This window comes from Contarinia nasturtii, unplaced genomic scaffold (genome assembly GCF_009176525.2).
Source record: "Contarinia nasturtii isolate CC-2019 unplaced genomic scaffold, AAFC_CNas_1.1 Cnas_scaffold_129, whole genome shotgun sequence".
NCBI lineage: Eukaryota > Metazoa > Arthropoda > Insecta > Diptera > Cecidomyiidae > Contarinia > Contarinia nasturtii.
In genome coordinates, this window is record NW_022197486.1 from 3638355 (window position 1) to 3662775 (window position 24421).

Consider the following 24421-nt stretch of genomic DNA (forward strand, 5'->3'; position numbering starts at 1 on the left):
TTTTCTTCTTCTCTTCTCTTCTCTGTGAATGCGTGTGATGGAATACGCGCGCGAGACTTGTGTGGATGTATACGGTATTCGGTTTCGGCAGTCATAATTTTCTCATTGGCGGTGTTAGTCATTTTGGCGTATGTATCAAACCGAAATAACTATCGAAAGAACTGTCTTGATACCATAAACCAGATAGATTTCTCTTAAGAAACATAGAAATTTACATAGTGTTTGTACTCATCTAAATTTTTTCGGCAAAATCAGTTCGGTTAACGATCGGAATTAGCCTGTGTAGAGTTATCAACTTACAAAAAAGTGTAACATTGTGCAAAAAAAATCAACAACGATAACCCCGCAAACCACAGCATTAACGACAAATATCAAGTGCACTTCAGTTCTATCCTCAGAGTGTAAGTGTGTGTGCACAAATTTCGTTTGGTTCTGACGCGAAAAAAAAATCCAGAAGAAAGTACAAAGGTATCATGCGAAATGGCTTTGCTTAATTTTTTTTCCATAATATTCTGTAAAAATGATTTTTTTTTGCTTCAATGAATGAATGATCGGACCAATAAGCTAATAGTAGCGAAATTGGATTATACCAAATATCAAGAACAAGAAAATTGGCTCAGTATGTTTGTGTGCGCATATTGTATGATGTTATTTCCGTGTGTAAAAGCAAAATGCGAAGCGAATATAGTGCAAGCGGTAAGGCGATTGTGTCGAATAAATATGAAACCAAAATGCCCAACCGATTCATACAAAAGAAGACGAAAAAAAGAGAGAAAGAGAAAGGAAAAGAGAAAAGAGAAAGAAAACAAAAGTTTTCCCTTCACAACATACGGGCCAAGTGAATTTCAGAAAGAATTAAACCAATAAGTGAGATAATGTGTTTGGCTTATTCTAATTGCTGGCTCGTTCGTTTCCTCCTTTCTCCACCACATTTTCATGTTTTATTTTCAAAATTTTTGTTGCGATATTCAACATTTTGTGAAAATAACGAACAATTCACACCAAGAGATTTTTAAGATGCAATCGTATGTGCTGCATGAACATCGGTATACTAATTTAAAATCTGCATGGGTCCATATTATGCGTTCAATGCTATTTTCGTTAATTTTCATCTAAAACACATGCACAATTTGTGAGAGATTTTGTATATAACCAACTTAACAAATTAATAACGTCGACTCACCGCTAAAAATTAAACGAGAGTAAATCAATGTATTATTTTTGGATTAATTGCAAATGTATTTTAATGGAATTAAAAAAAAAACAAAAACAAATTGAAAAAAATAAAAATAATAAAATAGAAAGCATTGGCCGTACCAAAAGTAACACGTTGATGCGTTCGAAATGTATGTGTAAATAATCGAATACGTTAAATAGTGCGCATTGTGTAGCCAATAGAGGAATTAAACCAGAATATTTAACGATCGGAATGATGGTGATGAGTCATTCAACATATCGCATTGATTACGTGTGCATTATGTACTAACCAACTGATTCACCGCATGAGAAGAAGTACTCTCTCTCTCTCTCTCTATTTTTCTCTCTCTCTCTTTCACATCCCAAAACACAAATTCAGTTTGCAGTTATTCGCTTGCTCAATTTTTCGTTTGTCTATTTCAGGGTTTGTCAAACCGAACCCGAAAATAATATTGAATGAATTTTAAAGTTCAGTATGGATGGCGGGCTCGCCTCTTTACTTTAATATACCGAAAATTGTGTGGCGCGATGCGTTTGTTCGGATGGAACGAAACTAAGAAAATAAATTTGATGAAACATTTTCAAAGATTTTAGGAGTGCCGTTATAGTCACAGAAGTTCATCAAAGAATAAGTAAGAACAAGATACACATATATCAAAAGATTCTTACCCATGTTTTATCTCACATTATACACACACACACACACACTCCCATATACGCGCACACACTTTTTTTCGCATTTTGCCATTCTATGTGGCGAATTATTTGTTTTTTGTTGTTGCGGCTCATACGATGTAGTTAAAATGATTTGTGAAATATTCTGTTGTTATTTTTTTTCTATTCGCTTTTTCTGTCGAATGAATAATTGCGTCATTTGATTCGCCTCTTTCATCGTATGCTACCATTCTTGTGTGTACATCTCACGCAATTTTACAAAAATCTCATTCAAATCAAACATCATTTAAATATGTGTTTAATGTTTTAGCAAATTTATTGTGAATCTCTGTCGAAGAAAAATACCAAAAATTTGTTAAATATCTTGACATTTTTGATTCGGAGTGTATGAGACCGGCAATGATGTTTAGATCATGGACAATGTGTGTATATCATATACACAGACTTTTGATGCAAAGCAACGAATGATGGGCGACATTTTAATACTGTAGCCGCTATTGGTACAATTTTATTCTTTTTCGTATGTGTATTCTTGTATGATTGCGTGATAGCGTTGGATTTGAGTCGTAAATGTTTTTTTTTTATATGGAACAAAATCGGTTAAACACATTTCTCTATCACATAGCGTGTATGCGCCTGTCGATATGTGTATGTGTGTGTGTGTGTATATTTGTTTGTGTTTGTATTCCAACATGTCAAGACATGGCATACGGCACACATTCTCGATATATCCTGCTATTTTACTTTATATGGACCAAGACAGAACGAAGTGTTGCGCTCGCCAGTTTGCATGCTCGATGTTGCATGTCATGTACCATCGTGTGCTTAAAATACAATGCCAACTATACACAAACCGAACGGAGCCGCTCACACTCTATAGATACATCATCGCTTACACCATTTGGGCGGTTGTATGCGTATTTATGTTTCAAAAGAATTTGCCGTTCCATCTTTGTACAATGCAACGCAATTGCTTTGTTATTTTTATTCATGCATGTTGTATATTTACTTGTTTTGGATACGATTTCGGTTTCATGTGAATTTAAACATAGCTACCATGTGCTAAGCACCTTTTTTATTCGATTTTTGTTTTGAGGCGGCATGGAAGGACATAGTATTCGCATGGACTAGGTGATTGAATCGAAAAATTAATGTTAAAATGATTTACAAATTTGAAATTGAATACACTTTCACCGACAATTATTCAAATTGAATAGCAAATAGAATATAAAAACACAAATATTTTATCATCCACTTAAAACTGCTTCCATACTAGAGAACACATCGATCGCATCGATTTCATGATAAAAATTTCAATTTGTACAGTTTTTCAATTTCAATTTTCTCGGCATATCGCTTATTTCATAAATGAAAGCATTCCAATCAAACCATAGACCATTGGTTCATCGGTAGCCAAAATTTAACACACAAAACATATCAAAAGTAAATATAATATCTTTTATGGTTGCTTTCTATCATCTAATTTGAATAGGTACATTGCGAATAACTTTGCCGCACCATCGAACTTTTTTAACGATTCCATGAGCAAAAGATACAAATATGCTGGATTCATGATCATTTTCAGTTTTGTTGCGGTCTTCTGCTTAAACACGTTCTCATAACATACTTTCGGCTAATTAATTATTTTCAAATGGTCTCTTACACCGCAGTCTTCGTTCGTTCCATGCCTTCGATTTACCAAACCGATTTTTATTTTTTTTTTTTATAGACAGTTTTTTCTGGCATTGAGATCTATTTTTGTTTGCCCATAGACTTTTCCATGAATAATGGAATGCGGGAAAGAAATCGGTTGAAAAATTGCATGACAAATGCTGAATACTTGGAATGCAAATTATTCATAACTGAATATCATGATGGTAACAATGTTTACACATTTTCTCTCTTGTTCCAAACACTTTCTTTTAGCTCGTTGTTCCAAGTCAGCTGATATGACACGAATATCGAAGCAAATAAGTTCGATCAGCCATGAAATGTGCAATAATATTTAATATTTCTACGTGATGCTAACAGATGGTGATCATTTGGGTTAATTATTATGTGCAGTGTACAATTCTGAGTCTACATTAGTTTTTCAAAAAAAAAAAAAAAAAAAAATTGTCAAGCCTTTCGAAATTGCGGCCAATCAGAAAAAATAAATCAACACCATAGTTTTGAAAGATAACTACTATAAATGAAACATTGAATTGAAAAAAACGAAGAATATCGTTCTCGAATTTTTTTTTTTCCAATGCAACAAAGTCATGGCATTGACTTTGAAATTTAGAAAAAATTTCTCTTTATGTTGGCCATCGCGTATGGTATTTTTTTTCGCCAATCTTCCGGCCAAAGCATGTGTCTATGCTGTGCAAAACATGTAATCATGCGGTTAACTTGTAATTATACGGCAATTGAATCTCTATTGAAACGTGTATTCGTGATCGAAACAACAAATTATCATTTACACATTAACCAGTTGAACTATAATTCCATGGTATGTGACGATCACATTTCATCGGCTGCTTTCATTCGCATTTGTGTTTTCAATGTATGCAAATATATCATTGTAACCGATATGAAAATTAGATGTGGAACAACAAGATATTATTTATCAAAACAAAACGTACAATTTCAATGAGGCAGAGAAGAAAAAAAACTGACGCTGGAAACCCAACCGAGAAAGTGATTAATATTCAAGATGGAGACACAAATGATTGCACTTTCATTGCAATTGAAGTGTCATTTATATCACACCAGAAAGTTGAAATTAAATTTCTTCTGCCCACTGTCAATAACACACTTATGAATATTGAAAACTGATTTACATATCTCAAGTTGTCACACACAAAAATTCCACTCTATTGATCTAAATTTCAATTGATTTTTCTAATAACATATCAATAAATAACACATTTTACCGACTGCATGTTTATCGATTAAGCGTTGATGAACCTTCTGTGAAAATTTGTTGTTGTTTCTTTTAACGACAATATTCCATTAAATATTATTTGCACAATAAGTGACGAGAAAAAATCTTAAAAATGGAATCCATAAAATTACATAATTGTCATCTTACTGGCCGAAATTTATGCGCCGAACTGTCAGTTTACTGCTGTCTGACAACAAATAATTTTCTACTTGAATATGTGATACGTATGATGAGACATTTCAAATATCGAAGTATAAAAATGGTTGGTTTATGACAGTTTTCAGTTGAATATTTAATGAGTAACTTCCTTCGGAAAATGAAACGTGTTTCTTCATTTAGCAAGCACCGTAACTTTTGCGTGAGAACCATAAGCCATAACGTAATATTGAACGGCGTTCTCACTTCAACTTATGGCCAACACAGTTTTTTTTTGTTTCAAAGTTACGTGAAATGTGAATAATTTTGTTTCTGCATTTGTAAACAAATCGAAATACCCATAGTTATTTAGCGATTAGATCGAATTGTAACGAATAAGAGAACGATGTGTTTGTTAGTCGTTTTTGTTTTGATTTCTGAAACTATTTTCGCTCTTATCAGGTTTCATTAATCATTATATTTGAAGGTTTCACTTACAGCAAATTGCGTTGGAAAATTAATCAGCATATAAATATGCAAAAAGTTTGAATGTTCTTGACTGAATTAAGCAAACAATAAAAATCGGCACCATGATGTGATGGCGTTAAAATTAACCCCCTCGGTATCTGAATGTTTTAATACTTGATGAGGTTACATTCTTTCCAAACTCAAAATCAAAATCAATGTCTATAACACATTTCGATTATAAGATTTTCGGTTTTCAAAAATGCTTTCTCATAAGCTTCAGTGGAACATAGACTTTACCCACTTCAATAGACATAGTTCAGTTTTGTCGAGTGGTTGTAATCATTGCATTATTTTGCATAGTTTGAGCGCAGGAGTGAATGTGTTTTTGATTCTAAATGAATTACAATTTGGTTGAACTTTACCATTTGGAAATACAATAAATTTATGTAATAAATTCGTCTTTTATATTTTCAGGTGTTGAATACAATAAGCAAGTGTATTACGGAATAAAAGCAACAAAAGGGCAATAATGGCGGTAAACGTGTATTCAACAAATGTTACATCAGACAATTTATCGCGGCATGACATGCTGTTGTGGGTAAATGACTGTCTCAATGCACAGTTTGGAAAAATCGAAGAGCTTTGCACAGGTAATTTATGCAAACGAAATAATGTTCAACAGCCTAATGTTGGTTTATATGTCTTGCGGCGTCATGTATGGGCCTTCGATTTTTTCTGTTTAAAAAATAAAAGTGCCGCATTCGCCCATGGACGTGTTTCCGCATCAATAATTTCTTTATCTCATTTAAACGGAAAGTTCTCCAATTCTGATAACCATATGAAAGTATTTCTGATGGTTTATAATTATAGCTACATGCTAACAGATTTGAATTAAAATTATAGCAATTTCCAAATTGTATCTATATTCATTTTCTCTCTCTCTCTTTCTCTCTTTCTCGAAGGATCTGCCTATTGTCAATACATGGATATGCTGTTTCCTGGGTCGGTACCAATGAAACGTGTCAAATTCCGTACCAATTTGGAACATGAATACATTCAGAATTTCAAGATTTTGCAAGGTGCATTCAAAAAAATGAACGTTGATAAGGTAAGGCAAATTTGAAATCCATTTGAAATTGAAATGCAATCGAATGCGCAATCTGCACTGAACAATCCGAATGGAAAACTCTCATTTGAATCGATGAATTTGTTTCGGATACAATTTCCCACATATTTCAAATGAATCCATACTTGGATGAAAGGTCGATAAACAATTACGGTACAATGTCAACTCTAATTGCTGACAATATATTTGGTATGGTTCAATGTGATTTGTAACTGATTCTGTTCAAACATTGAACATGAAAATACTATTCATAGCTATCGCGTGTGTTCATATTACTCGAATTAAAAAAAAAAGATCCTACCACAAGGCGGAATAACCGTGAAAAATGCGAAGAAGTGGAAACTACGAAAGATATAAGGTTTTTAAAAAAATCAATTTAAAATAGAGTTCACCATATAAAGCACTATGGACATACCATGAAATAAATGCCGAAATATTAATTGTTAATTGCATATTTTCTGATCGGTTCATATAGTTTTTACACGATTTTATGTCTTTAACTCTTTTTTATCCTGCGACTCCACTTAGTCTAAAAATAGCCGATCAATGTTGCTGAACACTTGAATATGCGCATTGCATGCTCACCAATTACAAATGTCTATCAAATACCGCATATATCTTTGTCTAATAAGATACAATCGATTGAATGCATCTCGTGAAAAATATACAACATACATATGCTTCACTTTTTTTGCCGTCCGATGTTTGCATTCAATTTTATTAAATTCACCTGAGTCTGATAATTTAAGCATTTATTCGATGGCAATCGTACAGAATTTTTTTTTATTTATTGACCAACACTCCATTTTACCAAAATATTTCTGCTCCAATGCTCATACGACGATTTTACTATTGACAACATACAACTACAATAGTACATTCGAAACATCAGAGTTGGATTTTGTCATCGAAATATTCGGAAGCTCGTTTGCTACGGTAAATGTTAGTTGAATGTGTACGGTGCTATTCAATCACCGTAAAATTTGATCGGAAATGAGTAGCGGTAAAGTTTTTTTTATTATAATAATTTTATTACGACATTGAGTGCCTCCAAATCAATGGCATTTGAATGTAGATGATAATTTTTAATTCAATACGCGAATGCGTCACCTAATATGATATGTGTTTTTTTTAAACATGATTTACCAAAAATTCACCGGAAACTACAAAACAAACAAAACATAGAATGGAAAAAAAGAAACATGAAAAGAAAGTCTATTAAATTTAATATAAATTCTAACGGTTCACAATTTTCAAATGAAGCAAAACGCATCGTTTCATTAAAATATTCAAAATTAAAACAATCTCCAACACATGCCGACGATCGGCTTAATGAAACGATTTATTAAACTGACCTGGTGAAACCTGAGCGATAACCTAATATTTGGTATCAAAGTGGTACAAGAATGACGAAAAGAAGATATGTGAAACAATCTATATTTATTGATTTTCTATTTTTGTGCGCATCGAAAATATGTGTTGATTTTTATTCGTCACCTTTCGAACATTGTATTCAATATTATCAAATCATATGAATATTTATGTAAATCAGTGTATCTGGTATGACGTATTGCTTTGAACATTTTATTTTGAACATTTGGAACTTTCTCCAGATAATTCCTGTGGATAAATTGATAAAAGGCCGTTTCCAAGATAATTTCGAATTTTTGCAATGGTTTAAAAAGTTTTTCGATGCAAATTACGATGGTCGAGAATATGATCCACTAGAGGCGCGTTTTGGCATACCATTGGGTATTGGAGCCATACACAATGAGCTCGGAACTGGTAACATATGCCCAGAAATGACTCAAAAGCGTCAAATACCACGTCAAACACCAAGACGCCCCGGTGCAACCAGAGGAAGTAAGAATATAAACAGCTCTCTCTCTCTCTTTATATATATATCACAAAACAAAACACACACACTCGCATTAAGTTTGTTGTTAATTTCGGAAATTTCTTATTTTTTTTTTTTTTTCAACTAATAATTATTCTTCTTGCTTTATCACTTGGTTTCTTGATGACATTCATTTATATATTTATATATTTGTTTTTCTTTTGTTCATATTCTCGATTTGCTAGAATTTATTCGAAAAGCACTCGAACATTTTATGTTGTGTACAAAGTGTAAAATCAATTTTAAGTAATGACCACATAACATACATACACACACACAAACACAAATCACAAAACCTGCTACATTCCATTCAAACTATGCAACTTGCAACTCAAACGTTTCTCGATTTAATAATCCATTATTGTTCCGCTGTATCTCTTTTTTTTCCAATCAGATTTATGAGTGAAAGTACCGAATTGGCGCCTTTCATTTGAATTCGATTGTTGTTCATTGTTATGAATTATGATTTGTTGTATTTAATATTGATTTCGTTTTTTTTTATGTTTGTACACTTTTATGTTTTTCGCTTATTTTATTTGATTTTTCGATATATTTTCTTTTAGATCATACCCATAGATAAGCTAATCAAAGGTCGTTTCCAAGACAATTTCGAATTTCTGCAATGGTTCAAAAAGTTTTTCGATGCAAATTACGATGGTAGAGATTATGATGCATTGGCTGCACGTGAAAATTTGCCGATGGGATTGGGATCGGCGAGCGGTGCTGCTTGCGCAAAGGCATCAGTAAATGCTCTACCAAAACGTACAATCGCATCGTCAGTTGCTTCAAAAACGAAACCATGTACGTTAATGGTTTTCAGTTTTATTACATTTCTCCATTTGGAGTAGTATTATTTTTTGTTCATTTAATTTTGAACTTTTCTTTTTGAGTTTGGCAAAATAATTTTTTGTTTTAATTTTTTTGTGGGGAGAAACGTTTAGCTGTAACTAATTAAACTAATGGAATATGAATCCTGTAAATGTAATTTTTGGTTCAATTTTTAGTTTACTTTTTTATGTTTTTTTTTTTTTTTTAAATCAAATATAAGGGTTCCAGGTTTTTGATAGCACATCACTTTTACAATGATTTTAATTTTTACAAGGTCGATTTGTACACATTGTTAACCTGAGAAACAAGTGCAAATTAGTTTCTTATTTCCCTCATTAGTTTAATTTAGTTACAATTGGCACTTCCCTTTTTTTCCATCACCACTAAATAACCAAATTCACTAACCAGTACAACATGTTTTTTCTCTTTCTTCACGTTTCTCTCTCTCTCTATTTCTCACTTTCCCACTTCACTTTCATGTATTCTTTGTTTTTACTTGAATGCGGCGTAATTTGCATAATACCATTGAATTTTGAAAAATCAAATGCTAATTGGGGCATTTCGTAGTAGCAAAGGCAACTCCAAGAACGGTAACACCACCAACGGCCCGAGTACCACCAACTGCTGCATCAAAACCGGGCGTCAACAAGGGTTCGACAGAAAATAATAGCCACAACAACTCCGCATTAAATGCCCAAGTCGATGACTTGTCGAATCAGGTATGAATACATTCAAAACTTACTATCGTTCAGCTTGTATTCATTTTTATTTTTTTTTCGTTAGATTGCCGATTTGAAGTTGAATTTGGAAGGACTTGAAAAGGAACGTGATTTCTACTTCAGTAAATTAAGAGACATTGAAATTTTGTAAGTATTTCATTTCTTCGCCAGAACTCAATTGCGAAAACGTTCAATTTGATTTTTATGTATTTTTTTAAATAATTCATAGGTGTCAAGAGGATGATGAAGAACCTTCTCCATTAGTTCAAAAAATTCTAGATATTCTCTATGCAACAGAGGTAGTTTCTATGTTTTAAAACCAGTTTAAAAATAAATGTTGACTTTTTTTTTGTTTTGATCAATTGATTTCTTAGGATGGCTTCGCTCCACCCGATGAGTGCCCTCCTGAAGATGAAGAATATTAGATAAAATCGCAGCCTAAATAAGAAAGCAACAAAAAAAAAACAACAACAACAACAACAAACACACCCCCAGTTTGATTACTTTGTCCTTATTGATTTGCAGTACATTGAAAGTTCATACGCAAATTGTGAACTGCATAAGCTATAACATTCATTTAGCCATTGTTGCCTTCCAAAATGGAACTTTGAGTGAATGGACATCATTTTTCTTTTAATAATTATTTAAATAATCAAACTGAAGTGCACTAAATCTAAAGTTCTCATTTCGTTTTTCCTCTTGTTATGATCAAATCGTTGAAAGAGAGACCTTAAAATCAATCACACATACACCTTTATCGAAAGTGATTAAGATAATGAATTGTAAACGAAATAACGAAAGAAATTTTAGAATCAAATATCTTGTGTAAAATCTAATTAACAATAAAAAAAAGAACCACAAAATAATAACTAATCAATCAGCCATAAACGAAATTGAAAACAAGAAAAAAATCAAAACAACACTTCTCCATACTTTTATTATTCTTAAAGATTTTCCTCTTTTTTGTATTTATGTATTAGTTTTGGTATGTGAAAAAATAAAAAAAAAATGTTTACTAAACTTCAAAATAAATTAAAAGGCGAATAAACCGAAGACCGAAAAGCTATTTGAAGGAATTTCGATTGTTATTTTAAGAATTCACGGTCCTAAATACAAATAAAAAACCATTAATTGCTGCAACGAACAAAGCGAAGAGCATTCATGAAAATCATTATTCATTCAGGTGCTCAATCCTTAATCACTTTTTAAAATAATTCAATACTCAACCATATCTTCTTGGAATTATGTCTTTTTTTCGCCAGTTGACAGTGATGTGAGATTGTGTGTAAAAAAATAAGTTTAATAAATAGAATGACAGTTGTTTTAGAGAACGTAAAATGTTACGCCATTGACATGTGTTTCAATTTATTTTAGCTAAAAATTGTTACAACAATTGAATCAAATATATAACTAGATTTTCATATTTCCGTCGAATTTAGATTGACGTCTAGAAAAATCGGACATTTTTCTCTTGTATATGCTTCTCCTTGTGCGTTCCATCGCAAAATGGACGATGCTTAGTTTGCCGGCACATACAAATCCAATATTCTCCATCCTTTTCCACTTGAAATCGGACCGGCCTGCAGTGGATTTTGATTTATAGCATTGATTTGGTTAAATGATGAATTGCTTTTGCTTACCTTTCTTTTATTTTAAAAGGAACGTATTTATGGGTTCCATCACAAAGTGGCTGCGACTTTGATTGGCCACACATGCACCATGAGTATATTTTACCTGGAACATTTTTCAAATCGATTAGAATGCATACACTTTCAGTTTGAGGGCGATTCCTTGACATACCTGCTTTTAGTGCTATTTTATATGGTTTATTATCAATGATTGGACCGTTTGGCTGGTGAGTAACCACGGGAGAATTGATAACATTCTTTGGTATCAAATCATCTCCACTTTTTGACGATGCATAGTGGCGAAACTAAATTAAATTATGTGAAAAAGAAAACATTTGACTGTGTAATTAAACTTAACCAAAAAATTACATGTTTTGATGCAATTGAATTTGATGCGAATATTTACCGCTGAAACTGTGGGTAATTTATTGAATTTTCGAATTTGTAACATTTTCAACATTTTATTGTTTTTATTTTTTCTATTTTTTTTGTTATCAATATCCGTTGTCAATTTACAACTGGTACAACTTGCTTGAAAGATAAAAATAAAAAATAAAATTCTTGTGTGTCGAGCGACAGAGACCGAAATGTCAAATGTATTGAATCAAACAAAAGCGACATCTATTTGAAATTTAAAAAAACGATTCTTATTTATTATCATCAGATTCATCGCATGATACTAAAGGCGATACACTTGATGCTGAGTTATCAGATTCATCCGAGGATCGATCGTCATCAATGTCTGAATCTTCTTCATCAATCTTATTGCGTTGTGCCGGATTATTTGTTCGATAAAGTGCACCATGATTTTTTCGTCGTCCATGCTTTTTGAAGTATTTATATTCGTCTTCGTCACTCTCGTTCATGAAATGCACAACTGGATCTTCACTATAGTTGCATTCATTCTCATCATCCGATGATAGATTATCAGCATCGCTGTTCAAATTTAAATCTTCTACAGCTCGTCGCATGTCCTCTTCATCGATACTGTCGACACTGAGGCCATCATCGGTGTCCGGATAATCATTGCGCCAATGTGCTTCGTTATTCGAATCATCTGAATCGTAATCAGTGTCATTGAAATTGTCATCGTTCTGATAGTAAAAATTATTGAACGGTGTAATGGAGATCGTTTCATAATTGTTTTCGATTGGTTCAACTCTTTCTTTGAGATAATACAAATCCCATACGAAATCGATGTCGTTTTGTGTCGACGAAGTGGCCGCTGATGGTTCGATTTCATTTGGTTCCGATTTGGATTGTGGTTGTTGTTCCTCTTTAACGACATCAACAATGGTTATCTCCTGCTCTGTATCACCATCTGTAGACTCAGTTCTATTCGGATCATTTCCAATTGATCGAAAACAATTGACCACTTTGAACCGATGATTTTGTGCATCGTTTTTAAATTGTTCACGCAGTTTATTGATGATACGATTTGGTTTTCGTGTTTTGCGAACAATTTCTTCGGCCTCACTTTTTCGTAATTTGGTCAAATGTGTATTTATATCATCTTCGGTGCTAACTGTAGCTGCAAGTTTTAATATTGTATTTTTGATGTCCAATTGTTCTGCTGCACCTTCTGTTTTCGCGCCATTTTGATTATTTTCAGAACCATCACTACTTTTAAATCGCTTACAATTCAAAACAAATGTATCAAATGGCTCGTCAGTTATGCGGCGTTTCACTCGAATCACAGTTGAAGCCATTGTTATTTGTTTTAAGCCGTTATTTTTCGATTTGATTTAATAATTGGTGTACGATTTTAAGAGTGATAAAAAATGCGTTGTTACTTTGACCTATGTTAGTGTTCAGTTTAATTTCGTAAGGGGACGCATTGTCACAGAAGTGACAGAAGCAACACACATTGTTTAGCGTCTCAACGTACATCGCATGAAGCGAAACGCATTCCAACGCAACGCAACGACCAAACGAATGTGCTATTGTTGTTTTGATGTGTATGAGAATTTGACGGCATATAAACAATGTTATACTGCAACGTATGTATACATGATCACCAAACTGTCAAAATCATAACAATTTACACACCACATCAAATCAATATTGTGTGAATCGCATTTTCGAGTGCATGGCTGATTTTCAATTGAAATAAAATCAAAGTGAATTTCCGCAAAACGGTTAATAAATGCATAAAATCGCTTCGCCCATTACGAATAGCAGCACAAAATAAAACCGAACCACAGTGCATCGAATCATTCATTGTCAATTTTAATTGAACATCATAATTTCGTATCGTTGAATTGATTTGTATTTGTGTATAGTTTGCTTGCTATGGTATCAAACAAATAAAATGTAATCACCATGTCACCATGAGGAACTATTAAAGAAGCACCACAAAAAATCGTGTAAATAACAACATTTGAATTCACCGACAAATGGGATATTCATTTTTATTTTGAAATCTTTTAGGCACGATAAAAATACGTTCACACATACAAACCATTCAAATAAGACAAATTATCAACTTATCGCAAAATATTTCATTTTTGTCATGTAATTCTAATAATTGACGAGTGAGTACGTATTGAATTGGTCATAGGTTTTTGTGATTATATGAACTAATTCATTTTCATTTTTTTTTTTTACAATCATTTCAGTTTCAATTAAAATCAACATCATTTCTATTGTTTATGTATTAAATGTCTGAAAATTACTTGTGTGTACCCAGATGATGTGAACATTTTTTGGAAATTTTGACGAAAAAAACAATCGGTAATTTCAATCAACATCGATAAATGTAAGAATATTTTTGGTTATTTTTTTCTTTTTCATTCAACATTTCCGCAATTTGGAATGTAACATAAATAAATATTTTGATATTTGATTTTGTGGTTCCATTTATTTTAACTTGCACGTTTCAGTACATTAATAATTGTTTCCGTCAAAATGAGTGCTCGACGTTTTTTTTCTGGTGAAAACAAAATGTCGCAATATTGGATTGATCGTTTGAAATCTTAAGCCCTATATATCCAAATGTATAAATATTGATCTGAGATGTGCGTTATCATTTTACGTGAGTGATAAATGATATGCGTCGCAATAAATTTACATTTTTCTAATGCTTAACAAAGCTCAATTTTCGATAAGTGAATGATTTTATTAGGAACGACGAAAATGCCGCACGCCCGTCTTAATATGAATGAACACAATATTTTTGCCATTATGGTCTACGTGACAAGTTCAGAAGTAATTGGAAATGGTTTATGTGAATAGACCATAGAATCGCAACGCTGAACATTATTTTCTTTTCATCACATCCGTATATTATCAGTCAAAATTTATTATACCATTAATGCATTAAACTTGTATTTGCTGACAGTTTTAATATAGCGTTAATTATTGACTGATATCGGAATTGTCAACCTGAGTAAATGAATTCATCATCACTGGTGCTTATTTTTATTAAAAGAATAAAAATAGTCCCGCGCTCATGTTTAAATTGTAAATATTGTCTTGATGATGGAACTTAATGTGTTTGTGATTAGATATTTTAAATAAAAATCTGGTGATATTTCAATAAACGGCAGACGTGTCTTAGTCATGGTACTGAACGTAATCCAGATAGACTTGAACGAAAAGTTCAATTTTTTCAGTTTATTAAGAGAAAATATGGCTAATTGTATTTCCTGATACACACAAAATTACGAAAAAACAACAAGAAAAAAAAAACAGAAGTACCCAAACCTTCGAAACTTATTCTCACGCTTTTTCATCATAAATCAAGTGATTATTCAAGTGTAGAATTGTGTAAGTTTACTTTTTATCACACGCGAGGAGCTTTAAAGAGCTTTAAATAAACAGAACGAAAAATATTGTTATTTAAATAATACGATAGCCTGTCGTATAATTTATGTTGAATTTTATTGATTGCTCCACTCGACTCTACAACTGAAGATTTTCATTATCTATTCCTCAGATTCAACGATACAAAGTCGGCGCTTACTTTATCGGAGGTTTTTTTCAATCAACGCAAAAGTTCTTCATAGATCAAATTACAATTGAAAGTCGCGTATGAACACTGTCAAACAACCGTAGTTATAATGATTCAGGGATATGGTCCAGTAACGCAAGCTCTTTTAGGCACACTATTGACATGGGGTCTAACGGCATTAGGCTCTGCAATGGTGATATTTCTACGTGGTAATCAGGTGAGTAACTATCTAATACCATGGTGTCCGCTTAGGAAGAACCCAGAAGGAAAATTCATTGGCTAAAAACCAAGACCAAAATTAGTCCCGTCATTGGTTCACAAAGCGGGAAAGCGTGCGATCGAAGCAAAAACAGCTAATATAAATATATATCACATAACAACTACATTTATTGACATCTGTTTTAATAACTTATTTGTTTTTGACATTTTGTTTATTTTTCTCGTCGCGCACAAAAAAAAAACATAGCGAAAATCGTTGGATATTGCACTTGGTTTTGCAGCAGGTGTCATGATAGCTGCTTCATTTTGGTCGTTACTAGCGCCGGCCATTGAACTCGCTGGCAAGTCTGAATTGTATGGCGAAAAGGGTGAATATGCCTTCGTTCCCATTGCTGGTGGATTTTTATTAGGATCAATTTTTGTATTTGCAACCGACAAAATAATCTCATACTTAGGAATTAATAGCCCTCATATGATGATTGGTGGGTGTTCTATACATCGAATGAAAATTGTTTGAACTATCTGTGTAACTTGTATTTGATTGAATTTTAGCGCTAACTCATGCAAACAAGGACAAAGCTGATATTGCTCTAGACGATGCCGAAAACAATGCGCAATATGCAAAGAAAACACAATACGGTATATTGATAATAAAATGTTTGATGTGTGTGCACCATTCTAATTGAACGTTGATTACAGTTCGCACAATAGATGATCAATGCACAACAATTGGTTTGGACAGTTTTACCGATTGTCTTAATCAGCAACATTCCAATTTAGTTACTTCGCGCCGTAGAACCGTGAAAAGTACAAGCGAAAATCATAATAGCGAGACTTACACAGCAAGCCAACAAGCATTAAACCAAGCAAGCGCACTATCTCAATGGAAGCGGATAATGTTACTGGTAATTAATAAATAATAGCAAAGATCTAAGACTTTAAGTCTAAGCGATTAGAGAAATTAATTTTTACCATCCAAAAAAACATTTCATCAGGTAATTGCTATAACGGTGCACAATATTCCCGAAGGACTAGCTGTTGGTGTGAGTTTTGGTGCAATTGGAAATACAGATTCGGCCACCTTTGAATCAGCCCGAAATTTGGCTATCGGAATTGGTATACAAAACTTCCCAGAAGGTATTGTAATAACACTATTGGAATGCATTTATTTCAAATAGAAAGCATTTGTAAATTGTTTGCGTTTTTTAATATAAAGGTTTAGCCGTAAGTCTACCATTACATGCGGCCGGTTTTACTATGTGTCGTGCTTTTTGGTACGGACAACTTTCTGGCATGGTTGAGCCCATTTTCGGCATTTTGGGCGCAGTCGCTGTAACCGTAGCATCAATCATTCTACCATATGCGTTATCATTTGCAGCGGGTGCTATGATTTATATCGTTGCTGACGACATACTTCCTGAAGCACATACTAGGTATATTGGTTGTCTGTCAAACTGCGTACGCTACATATTTACGTTTATATTCTTTTTTTCGTTATTTAGTGGCAATGGACTTTTGGCAACTTGGGGCACAATTGTTGGATTCATTTTGATGATGAGTCTAGATGTTGGCTTGGGATAAGTTCCGATTATATTTTGATTGTAATAAACGTGGCTCCAAGCGACTATATGACTATATTGTGGTATATCTAGACACAATGCATTTTTGCATCAATGTACATATGATTGGATTAGAATAAAACTCCGGATTGAAATAAACATTATTGTATTCCGCTTTTATCGATTCTTATTTCAATTCGGTGTTTTATTCTAAATTAATGAAATTATGTACAAGCAAATATCGATCATTGTTAATTATTATTTGTAGTTAGTTCAAAAAGAGATCTTTTCGGGTTCTCTTAAAGCATTGTAAAAATATAATTTTTATTATAAAAGACTTCAAATTTTTATTTTGAAAATAATAAAGAAATCTATCGTCCAAAATCGTTTGTGTAGAAATTCATTATTACATTTCGGTGACTAATAACTGGAATTAATTTATTTATTTCGCCGCCTGTTCTCAGACTGAATATATGTATCAAAATTTCAAAGATTTTAAAATAAAACTCAATTTGTTTTAAGTATATTGCACCTTTATGACTTTGCCAATTTAATTTCAAGAATTCTATTCAAATAAATAACAATAATTGAAACAATGGTTCGGATGCATTTCGACAATGTGTCATCCTCAGCGAGTACATTCAAACTAAGCAAAAACATTTTTATTTAAGTGTCGTAAGATAGAGAGTGGAATGAGAAATGTGACAAAATTACAACAAATACTATAATGCTATTTGAAAAAACGTTCGACTGATTTAAATAACGGTGATCTGATCGGAGCGTCCATCGTGTTCATTGACACGCTACGGTTCAAGTACATATAGATGCTCTCGTAAGCATCAAGTTTGTATGCATCATTTACTTGTTTTTTCAATTTACTCGCTGAGGATGACACATTGTCGAAATGCATCCGAACCATTGTTTCAATTATTGTTATTTATTTGAATAGAATTCTTGAAATTGAATTGGCAAAGTCATAAAGGTGCAATATACTTAAAACAAATTGAGTTTTATTTTAAAATCTTTGATATTTGATGGATTTGCCTTTGTCGTGTATATACAATTCTATTTCTAAGCGAACTAGACACTATTTTACCCAAGAGGAGATCATAAATTAAAAATATAGAGGCATTTATACGCCGTCTCCAAAGCGGTTGAATATTTAAAACATTACATCTAAAATGATACGGTGGCAATACAAAATTCTCGTCTCTTTGGTAATCAAATCTCAATGTCCATATTACAAAATCTTTCTGTATGGATTCTATTCTATCAGAGTGGATACGGTGATATGGTTGCCATACAATTCTCGCATATTCTAGCTTTGACCTGACCAGTGCACAATATAAGATTTTGACCGATTCAATAGTGAACTTATTTTTCAATGTGCGTTTAAAGAAGCCAATTGCCGCGTGTGCACTTGCTGCAATCATATCGATGTGGTTGACAAACGTTAATTTCGTGTCGAAAATAGCGCCCAGATCCTTGTGAACATTGATCGTATATTCATAGTCGATTTTCCCACCTTTTGCAAATTCAAATGCAGGCTCTTTTCGGTTCAACAGTCTGACAATTGATTTATGGCATTTTGAAAAATGATTGCATCAATGGACGATTGTATGGCACGGATTAATTTCACATCATCTGCAAATAATAATACAAGTGCATTTGACACGATTTCGACAATGTAGTTAATAAAAACAATGAAGAGACAAGGTCCCAAAATACTTCCCGCTGGTACTCCAGAAGATACAGTGAAAGTCTTTGACCTTCGTTCACCGATTCCAACAAATTGTGTGCGAGCTGTCAAATATCCATGAAACCATTTGACAAGTCCACGGCCGAATCCAAAACCCACCAGCTTCTGTAGTAATTTCTTGTGGTTCACACGATCGAAGGCTTTCTCAAAATCGGTGTACAATACATCTGTTTGGCATTTTTTGGTCATCAAGTCGATCGTGAAATTATATAACTGCAGTAAATTTGTCGATGTCGATCGATTTTTCACGAATCCATGTTGGCTGTGGCTGATTTTCGAATTAATGAATGTGTCAATTTTGTTATACACAACAATTTCGAAAAGTTTTGCTATTGTTGGTATTATAACGATCGGTCGATAATTCGATGCACTGCTTTTCTTTCCAGACTTGTAAATTGGCACAATTCGGGAATTTTTCAACGACGCAGATACACATACTCGAAGCAGTGACTTACGGAATAGCACTGTTAATGGCTTTGACAATGTATGTGCACAGTTTTTCAGCAGTTTTGGTAAAATACCATCCGGTCCGGCTCCTTTGTTCACGTTGATCGCTTGCAAGGCTTTCAACACATCGACTTCATTTATGTCAATGTCAAGTGATACGTTTCCGCATCCATCCAGCAATTGATCCAAGTTGATATAGTCACTCTGTGTATATTGATTTTGGATTCTGTTTATATTGATTTCAGATTTTCTTGCCCGTTTGTATGTCTTTCTTCTGACATTTTTCAAGTGCTTCAAATGTTTCGTATACCACGGTGGATCGGTGTTTTTTTGCACGGTGATTTTCGGAACAAAAGTATCGATTGCCTCGTGTAGAACATTGTCGAAAATTTGGAACGCATTTTCGAGGTCATCTATCCAATTTATTCCAGACAAAACATCATTGGCAGTAAAAAATGCATTGATCTCGTCGGAATCGGCTAAGTTATATGCATAAATTTCCGATAAGTGCTTTGATGCGGGCTCTTTTCCATCAATTGTCACTTCAATTTCAATTGCTTTGTGCCAAATGTCGGATTTTTTCAATTGTCTTGTTGATTCAATCATCGACATTTCATAAAACATGTTTGTGAATACAAGATCCGAAACATTTCCGGCTGAATTTTCGATATTTGACAGTTGGTGAAATCCACAGTCGAACATTGTGTCAAAAACAGCAATGCCACCTTCTGTCGACACATTGATTGGCAAATAATAATCACCATCATCGGCTTTAATCCATTTGACACCTAGTTGATTAAAATCACCATATAGATGGAATTAAGTGACACGGAAGTGGTGTTGCATCTTACATCATCAACAGGACGAGTTAAACCCGTTTTCTCGAGAGAAAAACCCACAATGTTGTATTAAATTAATTATTGACTGATTTATTACCACTTGAACTTCGATATGATTTAAAAGAAAGTTTTTTTGTAAAACTCGAAACTGCCTTTTCAGCGTAATAACACTGTGCGATTTAATGGAGACTCCACCATTTTTACATAATTTGGGTATGCTGATTTCAATGGCATCACCCGTTTTTCTCTAACATGTCAGGATTTTCCACAATTCCCCTAGAGAGTTTTCCGGAAAACCAAAATTGTCTGTTTATACTCTAGTAACATTTTGAATTCATGCAATATCTCAGAAGGGTGACCAGTAGTATAAAAATGTATTCGTTCGTTCGTAGAATATTTTTTTGGTCTTTTTGTTCGTTCGTTCGTTCGTAAAATTGTATTGCGTTCGTTCGTTCGTTCGTAGAAAATGAAATGTTTGGATTGTTCGTTCGTTGATGGTACGAACAACGAACAACGAACACGTTCGTTCGTTCGTAATTTATGAAAATTTATTTTCTCAAAATAAACAAATATTTTGATACTAAATGTAAATTGGAAAAACCTGTAATCTATTTTTCCCGCTTTTCCGATGAGAAATCGTGAAAATAAGCAAAATTGACTCCCGTAAGAAAAAAAAATTCACTTTTTTTGTGTATTATACCCAGTCTCCGAGAGTTTCATATAAGGTTGCCATGTAACAGCAGAACATTTTTTTCGTCTTTTCGACCGTCTTTGTGCTGCTACATGACTAGCTTACATATATGAAACTCTCTCAGACTGGGTATAATGCAAGAAAAAAGTGAAATTTTTTTTCTCGATATTTTTGTGCACTATACCGAGTCTCCGAGAGTTTCATATAAGCTTGCCATGTAGCAGCACAAAGACGGTCGAAAAGACGAAAAAAATTTTTTTTTCAATATTTTCGACTATCTTTCTGCTGTTAACATGGCAACCTTATATGAAACTCTCGGAGACTGGGTATAATACACAAAAAAGTGAAATTTTTTCTTTCTTACGGGAGTCAATTTTGCTTATTTTCACGATTTCTCATCGGAAAAGCGGGAAAAATAGATTTAAGGTTTTTCCAATTTACATTTAGTATCACAATATTTGTTTATTTTAGAAAATAAATTTTCATAAATTACGAACGAACGGACGTATTCGTTGTTCGTTGTTCGTACGAACAACGAACGAACAATCCGAACATTTCATTTTCTACGAACGAACGAACGAACGTAATACAATTCTACGAACGAACGAACGAACAAAAAGACCAAAAAATATTCTACGAACGAACGAACGGTTTGTTCGTTAGTATTCGTGGACAGCTATGTACTATATGTACTAATATCAGCAATATGCTTTGGACTAACTCGCTATTGTCGCACATCAAAGCCCAGAACGCGGGCAAAAGCACAAAAATACGCTTTGCTTGAATCACAAGACACCGAAAATCCATCGTGTAAGTAATTCGCATCGTCAATCATCGTTGGAATATTTTTTTAATCAAATTTTTATTTTTTTTGGTTTTTTCGCAGTGAATCGTGCAGTTCCAATGACCGATGAGTCGGACACAGATTCAGATGTCTTATTTGAAAATCAAAACAAATCGAATGGTGTGCATCGCAGCAATGGAACGTTGAAAAATGATCACAAAACGTACACGACAACGCGTATGGGAAGAAGAATCAAAGCGTAAACAAAGATGGCCTTCTTGTTCATTAAGACAGTTTTATAGTGAAAACAAATTTTAAGTGAAGAGTATTATTTAACTAATATCTGTGTGATGCCAAAACTTATTTAAAAAAAAAAAAAAATTATTTGATAGATAAAATGTAATTTTATTTCAGAGATTGTTGAAATCAACACCAGTTTTTAAAAGAACCCCAAAACAATCTAGTCTGTGAGTGGTAATTTAATTGAAACTAAGTGTCTATTGTTTATTGAACAAAATGCTTTCAACCAAAAAATTTGAAACAAAAAAAATAAAATTGTAAAAAATAGCTTGAAGTCTTCTCGTTTCCAGAGCTAAAAATTGACTAATTGAAAAAAAAATTGTGTCACGAGAGACAGAAAAGAAGGAATAAGATATATGCATGCGTTGGTTTTGTGGATTTATTGGGCTGTTTACTTAGCTCTGCATAGCACGCATTCGTGACTTTGGTTTTACTATTTTCTACTTTAACAATTTTTTCCATAAATAAAATAACACGCTTGATAGATATTCTTCATGGTATGGGTAGAAGTTTCGGCAATCTTCAAAGGTAAGGAGTTGAGAGCTGTATTTCAATTTATTTGCAACTTAGTGATTGTATTTGTCGCTAGCATGACGGAAAGTTGCTGAAATGAATATTATATTAGTAATATAATATGTAAGTATACTATATCTTCACAATAGACTTATTTGCTCTGTACGAAATCGTATGATTCATTGAGGCATGGATTAAAAAAGTAAAGGTTTTTTAATGCTTACTCTTCTTGAAAAGATCCAATCGTGAAAATTTGAAAGTTTTACCAGCACTTGCGGCCACGGCAGCACTATATCAATCGCAGCCCAAGAGATAAGACCAACGCATACTGTATCATTTGTAGTCGCATTTTGATAAAATACACATCCTAAAATAGAAATGATATATGCATATAACAATTAGTTTTCAAGTACAGCTTTATGTGTATCAATCTAGGTTCGAATGATTCAAATTTTTTATACTAACCTCCTGAGTCACCTTCCGCGAAAAACTTCATTGTTTCGTTTCCAACACAAAACATGTTCTCCGTTACGATATCGTCTATCAAGGTATACCTTTCTACACATTTATCAAAATCTACAATTGGCATTACTTGTTTCTGATTTTCCATAGCCGCAAGCAGATAATGAAGTTCCAATTTTGTCATATATGTAGGCATCACTTGTATTAGCAATTCTTATCGAGTCGATTGATTCCGTGAATTTCAGTGGATCGCTTAGTTGTAACACCGCAATATCGTTGTTATCAGCAGCTCCCTTATTGTAACCATCGTGGATAATTAGATTTGACACATTTTTGACTACACCTCCAAAAGTTGAATTTAACGACCCTGCTCTGATGTATAAACTTGATGCAGATTTATTAAACACACAATGAGCGGCTGTTGCAATTGTTATGTGATCAACGATAACTCCCCCACACCACCAACGTTCTTCATAGCTTCTCAATGCAACGTGGTGTTTAAATAATTTTTTTTGTAGTTCTTCTGTTACTGGAAGACCGCCTATCATATTCACCTCATTACACGTTACAAATGCTATTATTATATTAATAATGAATATTTGCACAATAAAAGTCATTTTTCACACTACTTTTCTCGGTTTGAATATCAGAAAATAAAATGAGTCGTGGACGAGAGACAAGAATGAACTGGAAGACAAACGTACTTTATATTTATTATCAAAGTAAAATAAAGCCAATTGAGAATCGAAACGAATGTAATACAAAAGAGCACGTAATGCATAACCATCCAGTTTGATTTAATTTATCGGAAAAAAACACGTACGATTGTTCGAAATCTTTGTTGATTTGAATCATCAACACTTTATATTTCAACTTTTCAACACATTTCATATTCCAATGTTGCTGAATTTACTATTTTGTTATACTTTTTCGTAAACAGTTAATGTTTATTATGCATTTTAATAACAAACTGTTTGTTATATATACTTGAAATATAACACAAATCATATGCGAAAAATTAAACATTACTCCAAAAAATCGTGGTTTATCACGGGGGCAGGCATTTTTGAAAAATCGCCGGAGACCGATTTTATTCGAAAGTAGATGAAAAACTGAGCATACATGTCTCTTCGAATTTTTGGATTTCGTCGCGCAAGTGCCTGGGGTCTAGGTTCGAAAAAAAGTGGAATGCACTTTTACAGTTTTTCATCGCATGGCCTACTTTCTGTGCATATGAAAGGTGAGGTAATGATCTATATGTCGTTGGAAAGCTACGAACCTCAGCTATCCAGATCTA

The 24421-nt window shown here is 33.3% G+C and overlaps 4 protein-coding genes and 1 long non-coding RNA gene across 12 annotated transcripts; 2 read left to right on the forward strand and 3 right to left on the reverse strand.

The window, feature by feature from the left end:
* Positions 1–47: 47 nt before the first annotated feature.
* LOC116350075 (microtubule-associated protein RP/EB family member 1) lies at positions 48–11314 on the forward strand. Of its 5 annotated transcripts, none has more exons than XM_031781814.1 (8): positions 48–468; positions 5876–6051; positions 6364–6509; positions 8141–8390; positions 9823–9971; positions 10036–10118; positions 10201–10270; positions 10346–11314. In XM_031781814.1, exons 2-8 carry the CDS (start codon positions 5931–5933, stop codon positions 10394–10396), a joined length of 870 nt encoding a protein of 289 aa, XP_031637674.1. In that variant the 5' UTR covers positions 48–468; positions 5876–5930; the 3' UTR covers positions 10397–11314. The 5 variants fall into 5 exon arrangements, with proteins under 5 accessions (XP_031637674.1, XP_031637666.1, XP_031637662.1 ...); XM_031781806.1 differs by having other exon boundaries at positions 48–401; positions 9820–9971; XM_031781802.1 differs by having other exon boundaries at positions 49–468; positions 9820–9971.
* Positions 11290–12184, reverse strand: LOC116350106 (CDGSH iron-sulfur domain-containing protein 3, mitochondrial). Its single transcript, XM_031781842.1, has 4 exons — positions 12006–12184; positions 11772–11904; positions 11612–11705; positions 11290–11551 (listed from the first exon to the last, which is right to left on the reverse strand). Exons 1-4 carry the CDS (start codon positions 12057–12059, stop codon positions 11419–11421), a joined length of 414 nt encoding a protein of 137 aa, XP_031637702.1. The 5' UTR covers positions 12060–12184; the 3' UTR covers positions 11290–11418.
* Positions 12185–12219: 35 nt separating this feature from the next.
* Positions 12220–13447, reverse strand: LOC116350065 (probable RNA polymerase II nuclear localization protein SLC7A6OS). Its single transcript, XM_031781792.1, has one exon. It carries the CDS (start codon positions 13306–13308, stop codon positions 12247–12249), a length of 1062 nt encoding a protein of 353 aa, XP_031637652.1. The 5' UTR covers positions 13309–13447; the 3' UTR covers positions 12220–12246.
* A 174-nt stretch (positions 13448–13621) lies between these two features.
* On the forward strand, positions 13622–17488 carry LOC116350040 (zinc transporter ZIP11). 4 transcript variants are annotated; one of them, XM_031781777.1, is made up of 10 exons: positions 13622–13965; positions 14030–14137; positions 14218–14332; positions 15537–15768; positions 16018–16252; positions 16323–16409; positions 16470–16675; positions 16766–16907; positions 16987–17203; positions 17273–17488. In XM_031781777.1, the coding sequence occupies exons 4-10, from the start codon at positions 15661–15663 to the stop codon at positions 17349–17351; spliced, it is 1074 nt and encodes a 357-aa protein (XP_031637637.1). In that variant the 5' UTR covers positions 13622–13965; positions 14030–14137; positions 14218–14332; positions 15537–15660; the 3' UTR covers positions 17352–17488. The 4 variants fall into 4 exon arrangements, with proteins under 4 accessions (XP_031637637.1, XP_031637620.1, XP_031637629.1 ...); XM_031781760.1 differs by having other exon boundaries at positions 14030–14133; positions 14218–14357; XM_031781769.1 differs by having other exon boundaries at positions 13622–13963; positions 14218–14357.
* Positions 17489–22512: 5024 nt separating this feature from the next.
* Positions 22513–23228, reverse strand: LOC116348274. Its single transcript, XR_004201786.1, has 3 exons — positions 23128–23228; positions 22887–23029; positions 22513–22753 (listed from the first exon to the last, which is right to left on the reverse strand). It is a non-coding gene; the product is annotated as an uncharacterized LOC116348274 (long non-coding RNA).
* Between the last annotated feature and the right edge of the window lie 1193 nt (positions 23229–24421).

Bases quoted from the DNA above. Each gene is read 5' to 3' on its own strand.
- LOC116350075 (XM_031781806.1), top strand. From the start codon at position 5,931: ATGGCGGTAAACGTGTATTCAACAAATGTTACATCAGACAATTTATCG. The intron at 8,391-9,819 runs GTAAGAATATAA...GGCATTTCGTAG, and splicing joins CCCCGGTGCAACCAGAGGAA to TAGCAAAGGCAACTCCAAGA. The intron at 9,972-10,035 runs GTATGAATACAT...TTTTTTCGTTAG, and splicing joins TCGATGACTTGTCGAATCAG to ATTGCCGATTTGAAGTTGAA.
- LOC116350065 (XM_031781792.1), bottom strand. From the start codon at position 13,308: ATGGCTTCAACTGTGATTCGAGTGAAACGCCGCATAACTGACGAGCCA.
- LOC116350040 (XM_031781777.1), top strand. From the start codon at position 15,661: ATGATTCAGGGATATGGTCCAGTAACGCAAGCTCTTTTAGGCACACTA. The intron at 16,908-16,986 runs GTATTGTAATAA...TTTAATATAAAG, and splicing joins TATACAAAACTTCCCAGAAG to GTTTAGCCGTAAGTCTACCA. The intron at 17,204-17,272 runs GTATATTGGTTG...TTCGTTATTTAG, and splicing joins CTTCCTGAAGCACATACTAG to TGGCAATGGACTTTTGGCAA.
- LOC116350106 (XM_031781842.1), bottom strand. From the start codon at position 12,059: ATGTTGAAAATGTTACAAATTCGAAAATTCAATAAATTACCCACAGTT. The intron at 11,706-11,771 runs GTATGTCAAGGA...AAAATGTTCCAG, and splicing joins TAAAATAGCACTAAAAGCAG to GTAAAATATACTCATGGTGC. The intron at 11,552-11,611 runs GTAAGCAAAAGC...AATCCACTGCAG, and splicing joins CCTTTTAAAATAAAAGAAAG to GCCGGTCCGATTTCAAGTGG.